Source organism: Lissotriton vulgaris, chromosome 3_1 (genome assembly GCF_964263255.1).
Source record: "Lissotriton vulgaris chromosome 3_1, aLisVul1.2, whole genome shotgun sequence".
NCBI classification, from domain to species: Eukaryota; Metazoa; Chordata; class Amphibia; order Caudata; family Salamandridae; genus Lissotriton; species Lissotriton vulgaris.
Genome location: NC_141689.1, coordinates 1501663449 through 1501675796, shown reverse-complemented (window position 1 = coordinate 1501675796; position 12348 = coordinate 1501663449). Strand labels below are relative to the sequence as shown.

Sequence of the window (12348 nt, the reverse complement as noted above, 5' to 3'; positions counted from 1 at the left end):
ATCCAGGGGCAAAGTGAGCAAGGGACCCATGTCTGGACATACCAACTGGGGTGCCGAAGTGAGCAGAAGAATGATGATGGATTTAACCCACATCAAATAGTGATTGGGGTGAGTGTCTGAAAAGTTTCAGCGCTCCATCCATCATCTTATTGTGTTTTTTTGGTTTGTTAAAAGTAATCTTCTGGACATTCAGAAAGCTAACTAGAAATGCATTCCACCCATTGCTTACCATTGGCTCTGTGGTTTGTAACTCATATTTTCTGGCCTTCTTTTTTATATGCTGACTTTATTTGCTTTATGCTGTCCAGCTTGAGTCGTCCCTTTTGTTGCCCAAACCTTGTCTTCTGTATTCTTCCATGAACCCGCTTTCTGTAAACAGGCCTTTAAATATTGCTCTTATTTTGTCACATTTGCTGTGCATTCAAAGGTAGAGGTCAAATGTCAAGCTCTCTCTTAGCATGATGTTTACTTTTCTTTCTCTGACTTCAAAGTGAGAGAATTTATGTGACAATCCTACTCAGAATCCATATAAGAGGAGAGGGAGTAGGATGTTTTTTCTGATACATAACAAAAAAATGAACTGTGCTGACGTTTCAGAATTTATCAGAATTAGTACAAATGAAGCACTTTTTATGTCCAATTCTGAATTGGGGTAGAAACAAATATTTGAATATAATCAAAACACATCAATACACTAGGTGACAACATTTGCACACATTATCGTTTGTGTCCAGCAAAACCATACGTATTTCAGAGCAAATGTAATGGTCATTTCAATTGAAAATGTGTTTCTGTAATGGCGGTATGCTACAAAACCATTCATACTCCAGAGTACGCCACTCCACTAGACCCTTCCACTCTATGCCAAGCCACTCCATTCTGCAACACTCCAGCAAATGACATGCCATTCCACTTAAACCCCTCACTCTAAGACACTATACAAAACGCCACACCACTCGACTCCACGCCACTGCAATCTACACCACTCTCTCCATGAAGCAACACGCCACTCCACTCCATCCCACACCACTCACCCGACTCCACCTCACTTGACTGCAATCTATCCCATTTCACTCCATTCTATCCCACTCCACTCCAATCTATCCCACTTCATTCCACTCCAATGTACCCCAATCTACCCCCTCACTCCACTTCGCTACAATCTACCCCAAACTCTACCCAGTCTACCGCACTCCAATCTACCCCATCCCAATTTACCCACCCCACTGCAATCTACCCCACCACAATCTACCCCACTTCAATCTACTCCACTCTAACCCAATCTACCCCAATACACTCCACTATGATCCAATCTACCATATTCCACTCCAATCAACTCCACTCCACTCCAATCTACTCCACTTCACTCCAATCTACATCACTCCACTCCATCTAATCCAATCAACCCCACCACCTCCATTCTACCCCACTCCACCCCAATCTACTCCATCCAGTCAAATCTACTAACTGCAGTCTACCTCAGTCTACCCCACTCCACTCCAGACAATTCCAAACTACCCTGCTCCAATCTACCCCAATTCACCCCACTCCAATGTACGCCAGTCCAACCCACTCCACTCAAATCTATACAACTCCATTTCCAGTCTACCGACTCCACTCTACTCCACTCCAATCTACCCCAGTCCACTTTACCACACTCAGTTCCAAACTCCACTGCAATCTATCCAACTCCTTTCCACTCTAATCTACTCCACTTCAATCTACCCCACTCCACCACCTTCTACCCCACTCCAATCTACCCTAATGTACTCCACTCCAATCTATCCCACCCCATTCCAATCTACTCCACACAACTTCAATCTACCCTACTCCCCAATCTACCCCACCCCCTTCACTCCACTATACCCCAATCTACCCTACTCCAAACTACCCCAATTTACCTCCAATCCACTCCATTCCATTCTACCCTATTACAATCCACCCAATCTAACCCACTCCATTCCAATCTACCCACCTCCACTCCAGTCCACCCCACTAAAAATGTACCCAAATCACCTGACTCCTCTCTTCTCCAATCTACCCATCTCCATTCCCATATACCCCAATATATGCCTCTTCACTCTACCCCAGTCTACTCCAATTTACCTTACTCCTAGTTATCCCACTCCAATCTACTCCACTTCAATCCACCCCAATCTACTCCACTCCAATCTACCCAACTCACCTCAATACACCCCACTCCACCCAATCTACCCCATTTCAGTCTACAACACTCCACTCTAGCACACTAAGTTACCCAACCCCCTACAATCTACCCAACTTCAATCTACTCCAATTTAGCCCACTCCTCCCCACTGCAATCTACCCCAATCCACCCCACTCCATTCTGCCTCACTCTACTCCGACTTCACTCTATGCTAACCTACCCACTCCACTTTACTCCAATCTACCCTATTCCACTCTACCTCAATCTACCCCTCTCCTATCTACCCCATCACATGCCACTAATTTTAGCCATGCAGAACAGCAGCCACACTGGTGTACATAATGGCTAAAACACATTGCCAAAGCTGATAGTTCTTGCATAGGCGAGACCTAGTGGCTTTGCCAATGCTTGTTTGTTCTTTATCTGAATTTTTCTATTTTCTCTCCCTACCCCTCTCTCTCCTCCTTTCTGACTCGGCACCCTAGGCCTCTCTCTTCCTCTAATCTGTTTTGCTATCCCCTTTTCTCTTGCTCTCTCCTGACTCCTCTCTCGCTCCCTCTCCGTCTCTCTCCCCTCTCTATGCTCCTCAGTGCTCTGTGAAATCAATGGCATCCTGGAGCCATACACCCTAAAAAACACATTCATGTAGTACAAGTGTAGTGGCAAAAGACTTCAGCACAGCAACCTGAGCCGGCTGTGCCTAACACAGAGGAAGGAAACGGGTCTTGCTTTGCCTCTTGACCTGTCAACCTGCAAATTCCATATATATCTCTGCAGAATGTGCTCAAACCACCAGTCTATTTCACCCACCTTTGTGAACTACTTGGCTTGGCACATTATTGTATGGTATACTTATAAAAAAACAATTTGTAATAAAGTTGTCACCGAAATTACATTTAGTTTTTTGATAATTTATCATAACGAATGAAAGGCTTCCTGATTCACTTAGAAGTCTGGAGGAGCCAGTGGCTTCCTTATATGTCACCTGCCATAATGTATGGGATAAATTGTTTGGTTAATGAGGATAGATTTGCGCCATTATGATGAAACTGCTGTAAGTTGTGGGCCAGACTCAAAGCTCCTCTCCCATGCAGGTTGTCAGCTGCAGACATCTGGATCTTGGCTAGAGAATTGGGCACGGGAGCCTGGTAAGTACCCTTAGCTTTTCGAAGGCCACATTCAGTATGGTGAATAGGCTGTATTGTTTCCACCCCCAGAGTTACAAATACCCAGGGCACTTGTAACTCGGGGTTGGTGAAATCTGGCCAATTATGAGTTAAACCCTGAGGATTCCCTAAACAATGAGGAATTATTTGGGGGGAGGTCGGTAATTCTGGGCCTGATTCACATGCCAATTCCTCATTTTAAGCCAGAGTTTCATCCATAAGTGCCAGTAAAAGCAATCCTCAATGTTTCAGAGGAACTCAAAATTGTTTTTGAACCTGTGATTGCTGTTATGAACCCCATCTGAATTAGTAGGCCATGCTTAATTAGGGCCCCCTGAAGTGAGGTTCAACTTTAAAACGAGTCATCCAGTGCCTGTCACCCAGGAGAACATTACCTGGCTGATTTTGAAGACTGAAGGGGACAGGGGAGTTGGGAATTATTGTACCCTTCTATTAAACCCCCTTTCAGAGGGCCATGGGGCATGCAGAGGCCACATGGCATGCAGGTGCCATGAGGCATGCAGGGTCCCCCAACCATGGTGGTTGAGGCCTTTTACTCCTGATGTTCCGGGGCCCGACCTTTTATGGATCCCGCTCAACGTGGCCAAGTACCTCTTCTGCACTTGACTTTCAGTGGCAGCTGTGGTTAAGCAGTAAAGACACCCTCTGGGAGAATGTAGATACAGGTCAGTGAGCATAACTCAATGTGCAAACAGTATGAAAAATAAATCAATGTCCCATCAAATACCTGCTTTTCTAAGAAAAGGTAGTATTGTATTTCTAACTCTACACAGACAAAGAGTTGCAGCGTTAAATGCAACAACACAATCCACGTTGAGGTCGGGGTTCCAATAGTTGTCAGGCAAAACCCTGTCCCACCCTCTTCCATGTAATATATTCAGGGCTATTCTCCATTCACTGTTGGCCCCATCAGGGAATGCTGTTTTCAAGTTCTCCCTTTTGACCCTTTAGGAACTCAGTCAAAAGTGTCTATGGTGCCCAAGCACAGTTAGCAGTGAGTTTCCCGGGGACCAATTGGCCCACTTCACGTCTTACCCACTGTTGTAGCAAATAAGAGTTCACCAGTGCAGCGGGTGTCTTTAAACGTGCACAGTGAGTGCCGGCAGAGCTCGGAGAGGTCAGGCTGCTCGCAGCCCATGCGACAGCACATGGCTGAGTGCAGGCTCTCGCTCCTGAGCGCCACTGTGGGGGTCTCCAAGATATCGGAGCAGCTCTCTGCTCATGACCATGTGGTAAGTTGACTTTGCTCAATGGGGGCGGGGGTGGAATCCTTTCTTCAGCTTCCAACTGGAGCCAGTAAGGGTGCATGGCCATACACAGTGTCTCCAGCAGTCCTTAGAGGTAAGTCAGGGGCAGTTCCTTCACAGTACAGGTCAAACCTGTGGATCACAGCCTCAGTCTCTCCTTCAGGTGGCAGCCCAAATCCCTTGGCAACATTGGTACCGGTAGCCCCTGCTGGCATTCATGGTGATATGGGTGCAGGCTCTCTCAGCAGCACATGCGCCCTTGCCTGGACTGTCACAAGTCTTGGTCCTCCTTGAAGCGGTAACTTTACTCGTAGTCCCCTCTGGCATATGGGATTACTGAAGTGCAACGGTACAGTTGTAGCCTAACATCTGGCTAAGTGTACAGGGGCCCTCAATTAGCATACGGGGGTTGCTATCAGGCCTTGGCCATCAGTCCTGGTCATAGGCAGAAGTCGTGTACAGCTTCCCTTTCTCACACAGTCCATCTGGCTGCTTGGCAGATTACACATTTTTAGAAACTCAACCTCCCCTTCTTATAGACCTTTTCCAGACACCAAATGTAATTTAGTGTCTGAGTCTTTGAAGGTTTATGCTGGTTTTCTGTTTCTTTTGAAGTAGGCACTTCTCCTTTTCATCTTTCTTCTGCCACAGGCGAGATTTCAAAGCTGATTGTCCACAACACAATTCTTGGGCAGCCAGTGCGACTGACTACGGAGTGCATGGCTCAGGGTTCGATCACCAGTGGCAGCTCGGCTCAGCACCATGTGACTCTGGCCATTAGCTCATTTAATCTCCCTGACAGCCCCCATCGCCTTTAAACCTTAAGGGGTAATATGGTTGCACTTTACAAAATGTGGATTATTATGGAAGAAACCGAAGTTCACATCTGGATGTCAGTCACAGTTCAAAAGGTTAATCCTGGACCCCCAGCCCTACTCTTTATGATTCTCTTATCAGCCCCATCTCCCTTCCTGAGAGGTGTCCAGGCCCCATCCTTGTGATCTATCACTGAATCAAAGAGCAGTCTTTTGAAATGTAAAGGGATTCTCTTCTTTTTCCTCCAGTGTGTCCCCACCTAGCTCTCAGGAATGCAGGAATCCACAAATCTGTGTTGGGGGTATTCCTCTCCTCCTCTTACCTTTACCAGGCATGCCTTGGCTTCCCAAAATAGAACCCAGGGTACTTCATACAATGTACCATTGCCGGCACACCCACTCATTGTACATTCATAGCACTCTTTCTGTTCAACACTAATACCTCTATGCATTGTGTCCTCACATATACACATGCATTCAGCACACAGGACCAGTCCGTGCGCACTGTTCAGCATTGAAGGTTTCCTATATTTAACCAGAGTGAGCTCTTTACAAACACACACTGCCAGCACGCACACTTACCATGTGCGCGTTGCACAACTCTTCACCTTTCATGTATTGTACTTCATGCCAGCACACATACGCCCAGCACATACTGTAATGTATGCCTCTCTGGCATATATACACCCAATACATGTACTAACCACACATGCACTGCATAGTCCTGCTCCATCCTTGTACTGTACTCTTCCCAGGCACACATACAACATACGCAGTGTCACTACTCCTGTGCTATGCAGCACTCCACATCTAGCTGATGTAGGCCAAGTGTGAACAGCAAAACTGCCATCCACCACTGTGAGGGTAGCACTTTGGGCACCTCATCGGTCCAACCAGACTGCAATGTGTGAGACAGGCCAATGACATGGCGCACACGCATGATCCATTTTCAGCTATGACAAAACAAATCAGCTTTAGGGATCTCGAAAACAGTACAGTTGGGCACTCAGGGCAGAGTACACATCTTTACCATTCAGAGGACTTTCCTGTCCAAACACTCCATTTAGCAAATGATCAAATGCTGCAATCTGTTTTATGACCACTACTGGGCACTATTACTCTTTCACCTGTGCTCTATTTGTTCAATTGGTTCATTTACTCTTCAGCGAATGGGTAGCAGCATGTCCTCGCTGACAAAGAAAGTGTAATATTTTCTGGCAGTTTTTCTCCAGTGAATTGACATAAATAAATTTTAACCAGGGCACCCTTTCTCAAAGAGAGAACCTGAGCAACAGTAACATTTCTGCACATAGAAATATACATTGGCATAACAAGGGTGACATAGACCAAAATACTAGCAAGGGAAATAGGTCCCACTACCATCTGATTGTGTATTAAAAGACAGCAATAACTGGGGTGTTTTGTCCTCTCTCCTTCTCTATACTCCTAAGACCAGCCCTTCCCAGCTTTTCAAAAGGCCCAAATTGTTGTAGGTATCGCCCATGCTTTGTTGGGGGGTGGGGGGGAAGGAGCTTGTAGATCAATATACAAGCATGCTCAAGGGAGGGTAGGTGGCAAAAATACAAGAAGGCTCGCCTCGTTTTTAGCCCGAGATTCCAAGGGGATTTCCGGATGAGCCAAAGCCTGACATCTGGCACATGGCTTCAGCAGTAGCTCTCTTGTGTGCAGCCCAATACATGCACAGTGTTGTAGGTGTGTTATTGCCGGAAACTTTTAAAAAATACTTTAAAACCTGTGAAACTTAACTCACCAACAACCTTGTTATACATGATTGCTGGATGGCTGTTTGGGAGTGGGCGGAATTAAATGTATTCTTTTTTGTTGTTGTATTGTTGCTGTCTATTATGTGAGTATCACTGCACACCAACACACACGCTAGCATGGGCTGCTCCTCCGTAAGGGCAGACAAGCTTCGCTCCACTGCCCAAAGCCAGAAAATGATAAATAAAATGATAATAACACATTGTTATTATCATTTTATTTGTCTCTGAGCCGTGCAATGAGTATAGGGTGGGGCAGGGCGGAGCATGTCAGGGAGGAGGAGTAGTGTGCACTTATAAGTGTGCATGCCAGTTTGGCCGGCCTTCTTAGGCTTGCCAAACAGACATGCACACTTATGTTTCTCCTACCCAGCTGTCTTGCACAGCCAGTTTGGAGAAAAGCCACAGGCTTCCAGGCACTGTCTGAGCATCAAATGAGGCCACTCAGACCAATCCTGGCGCTACTGTCATGCTAGGTATAGCATGAGATCAGCTTCTAGATTGGGTGGAAAACATGTGCTTTGAGGCCGAGCCCCTTCTGGGCTGGATGCGAGGAGCAGCACCAGCGGGAGATGAGCGGCAGGTAAGTCTTTTTCAAATTTTATTCCCCAACCCGCCAAACTCCCTCTGGCCGCACTAGCACTTAGATACGTGCGGACCACCACTGCACAGTAGCCAAGCGCTTCTGTATTAAACTGGAGCTTCATTTCTTCTCGTTGTAGCCTGAATAATCCCCTCCAAATAGTAGATGTAAGTCAATTAATTTCAATCGATCCTCTTGCACGAAATCTACTCAAACATATTCAGGCCATTTATTATTTTGTCTTTGCTTAACTTTTAAGCCTCTGGATCTGTACGACTAAATTAGTTGTCATAAGACCGAATGGCCGATGTAGAGCCTCAGGAATGTTGGAAAATTAATAATATCAGGAGCCTAGGAAGAGCGGCTCTGCCAGGGGCCCCAGGGAAAGATGTTGGTCAACAGAGGTGTAGCAAGGATGACAGGGGCCTGGTTCAAGCAAGTAAAATGTCTCCTTTGAACAAATATTGGGATTTAGTGGGCCATTCTGGGCCCTGGTGCCACTGCACCACCAATGTTCGTTATGCTCTACTGGTCTGCTCTAAACCCAACATCTTCAGACACAGACTCATTGGGTGCTGGAATCTCCGTCAGCTGCACTCTTAGTGTCCCAAGGCATACTGCCCTCCCGGCCTACACCCTCCAGGTTCCACGTCTTCTTTGTCCACTTGCTAAGTACCTGAGTCAGTCGAAGCCAGTGTCCCCTCTTTCTGGAGGTCACTGGCCTTGGAGGGCCAGTAAGCAGAAGATCAAGGGTCCCTGGGTGCCAACTGGAATCCACAATTCCACGAGTCCATCTCTACAGAGTCTGGAGTCTCCTTTCTTCCAACTAGGCATTTCTCCAGTGTCGCCTCTCATGGGCCATACTGTTCTCAAGTATCTCCCATGCACAGGGGTTTTTCAGTGGGGGTGAAAAGTTCAAGAAGTAGGCACTCCACCTCAATTGTATAGTAGACTTCTTCCCTCCACCCTTACTCCAATGCTCCTGCACATTTCGGGAACTTCCTAGATGGTACCATAAAGTGGTCTCTTGAAAGACCTAAGTCTCGTCCCTAACTGTCACAGCTGCCTAGTCCCCTCCCTAAAAAGGGCAACCCCTCCTGTGGCTGGTTCAAGAGGTCTTGCTACCCTCATTTGTTTTTGTGGGGTTGAGCATCCCAGGCTAGGAGCAGTGTGAAAAGTAGTTAGCACATCTACGCACCCAGAATCTGGAACAGTATCGCTATATCAATCCGGTCTGCCCCAGTGCTGTTTCAATTTAGAAAAAGGCTGACGACTTACCTCTTTAAAGAACACTACATCACACTGCATTAACTATACACAACCCAGGTTCCTCTCCTCTTACTCATTGAATGTATGCTTGTCTTTTACCAAGTATAGCCCTCCACTGCCTTTTGGCTAGTTTTGTGCTATATAAGTACCATATACATATATATACATGCATACACAAACACACACATACCTCCATATTTTGGTCCCACCCCCACCTTTTCCAGGAATAGGCTTAGTTACTGGAGAATGGCTCTATTATATGGGGTATTATATGCGGTCCAGGAGAAATGTGTCATGTAACGATTCCAGGATCTTACCACCTTCACAAGAAGAAGGAGCTATATTCTTAGGCTTACACCAGGAAATAATTTTTTCTGATGTATTTGATACAATTTTAAAGCTGTTTAATTTGTGGGATTTTGGATAGATATAGTCTTATCAGGTGAACAGCCTAAATATTCTAACCTGTGTCTCTCAATTTCGACACCATTAGAGACAATCCAGAGTACTCTCTGGTAGCAAGGGAAATCTCGGAAGAGGAGGTATCACAGGAAGGATTCAGGGTGGCTGCTCTGCCATCTGTAAAAGCATTGGTAACCACAGTTGACGGAACCAATATGGCGCCACAAGAAGGACGTCTGCTTGATCAATTCTTATCTTCACTAAGACCCTGGGAGCAAATGGGCAAAAGGCAAAAGTAATTTCTTGGGCCACCGGAAGTTCAAAGCATCCACATTCCAGGTTTTCTGACATGGCTGGAGAAAGCAGAGGTTGGGAAGGAGGGAGACCTTTGGAGACCAGATCTTATCCTAAAAGGCAGACACTAGTGCTTAGGTCTCTCATTCCATCATAACAGAGTTTACAGTGAGTGAGATTCAAGTAGTGAGATTCACTCAGCACAGAAGTCCGAAAACCAAGTAGTTTGAAAGCGAGAAACACAGACATTAAATGAGCAGAACCTATTTCTCACACTCATCAAAACAACCACTGACACAAACACACAACAATAAAAAAGCAGTTTAGAAAATAAAATATTTTGAACGTTTAGCTTTACCAGTGCTTGTTTAGCTTGCAGGGAGCCACGGCTTTCTTTTGCCAAATGATGAAAACATCATGTGCATGAAATCAGCCTGTTTGAATGTCAGCAGTTGCAACTGTTGAAGTGATAATTGACACTCTGCCTGCAAGCACATTCAGTTCTCTGATCAGCACCTGCCAACCTGAAGCCTTTAGGCAGACAGAGAGGAGAAAATTAAAAATGCAAATTATGTAATATGAAGGCTTTTTATAGGTTGGGCCTCTTAATTTACTCATTGGCAAGGTGGCTCAGTGAGTTGTGTTCCCAGCAGGTCACAAGTTTGGATCTCATCGTGCAGTTCAGCCTTTTTTTCAGAGTTTGACAGATTGAGTATTATTAAATTGGGTGACATGACACCTTTTAATTACAGGACTGCTAAAGGACAACTTGTGCAGTACTAAGCTCTATACATCCTCGGCAGGATGGCTCAGTGAGCTGAGCGCTTTTCCATGGCGTATGGAATGGTATGTAGGTCACACACTTGAATCTTGGTAGGGTCTACTCAGCTTTCCATTACTGTGATGATGCTAAATTGGATACACTAATTAAATAAATCGATAGATAACAAAATAAGTCATTTTTATTGCGCTGCAGGAACGGACACCAGCTCCTAAAACAAACAATTCTCTTGATCGAAATGATGCAACAGTTGGAAAGCAATTTGTTATACATGGCTTCCATAGGATCCGCTATAGTTTACACCAGATTCTAAATCTGGTAACTCTCTGCTATGACATAGCGGCAGTTGATACCGAAACTTGCTACCCACTGTTGCAATGTCATAAAGGCCTTCCATGCATCCATTTCAACGTGGCACAATTACATTGTGGTTTTCACTACGCAAGTCGTTACATCGACTTGCACTGGGGGGCGTTGTAGACTAGGGAATAGTGTAAATTACTGTTTCCAACACCTTCCCTACTGTGTGTAGACTGGAGTTGGAATAGTAATTACACTATTCCTAAGTCCAGCGCCCCTCCAGCGCAAGTCGATGTATCGACTTGCGTTGTCAAAACTGAGATCTAACAGACCGTGTTGAAATGGCCCTTGTATCGTCCGGCTATCAGGACCCCTTGCGAGCCTATCAGGGCTGCATGCTTGCCCGCTTTGACTGAAAGCAGAAACAGCTGCATGAGAGGGAAAGAAGGCAGGGGAGGTGGTGGGATTGGTTAAAGTTTACACATAAGGTATTTTTTCACATTTGGGTCAGAGACATGAGGCTATGTTATGTATGGCTCAACCATTACTCCTCTGTTCCTGCATAGCAGTTGAAATAGGGGGCAGATGATTTTGGGGGCCATACTTAACTTAAAATTGTAGATGGGTAAAAAGTAAATTATAGGTATGTTTTTCACCTTGGGGATCCTGAGTGACATCATAATCCACTCAAGCTCCGCGCAAAATGCGATGCAGTGCGTGCTAAGAAATTCGTTTTATTTATTTAATTGTTTACTTACCTCGGATCATCCATATTCCGGTGTTTACTACCCCCCACCCTGCCCCGCCCCGCCTTTCCGCCCTATGGGACTCCCGTAACGGGCCGCTACTGTATTTGATGTCATCCAGGACCCACAGTGAAAAACATCTCCGTAATTCACTGTTGCCCATCTAAAATTCTCTATAGTAGCGAAGTGCAGCTGTGATTGATTGAGAAGTGAGTGCCTATGTGTGTGTCTGCGTTTAGGCGTGCCCGAGTGCCCTCGTGCGCATCACCTATTCAAATGTAGCACGTTTTCTTTTCCAGCACGAGGCCTATGCTACTTCTAAGTACAAAGGAGTGCACTTCGGCAACCTCACCGCGAAGCGCTTAGAATACCAGAAGCAGGAAGGACCTGGACCCGGAGCGTATGACGTCACCCAGTAAGTGGTCCCACGGCACTTCCTTTGTTCTGCTCGGCTTTTAATTCCCAGAAAGTTAGTTTAACGCCTTCCGATTAAATCCAATGATTCCTTAATTAGATAATGTCTTGAGTGATAAAACAAAACTGAGCGGAAGCTTAGACGGTTATTTATCGGATGGCATTTAACGCCAGCAATTTTCATTGTGATGTGAGTTACAATCGACCATTTAACTGTCAGGAATTTTTAGCGGCAACTGTCAAAATATGTCATTTTATGATACGTAATGAGGAATATAGCCTTCATAAAGAGCTGCAGAGGGAGAGGGAGCCAGAAAATTCATTAGTGAAGTCAAGACAGCGCTAACTCGAGGCGAGAAGTA

The 12348-nt window shown here is 45.6% G+C and overlaps 1 protein-coding gene across 1 annotated transcript in view; it reads left to right on the top strand.

Annotated features, from left to right (window-relative positions):
• The window catches only part of STPG2 (sperm tail PG-rich repeat containing 2), a 2754965-nt gene that overhangs the window by 534569 nt on the left and 2208048 nt on the right, over positions 1-12348 (top strand). The window contains exon 5 of the mRNA XM_086961953.1: positions 11872-11987. Within this exon, the coding sequence (XP_086818079.1) occupies positions 11872-11987 (116 nt within the window). The remainder of the gene's footprint in view (positions 1-11871; positions 11988-12348) is intronic.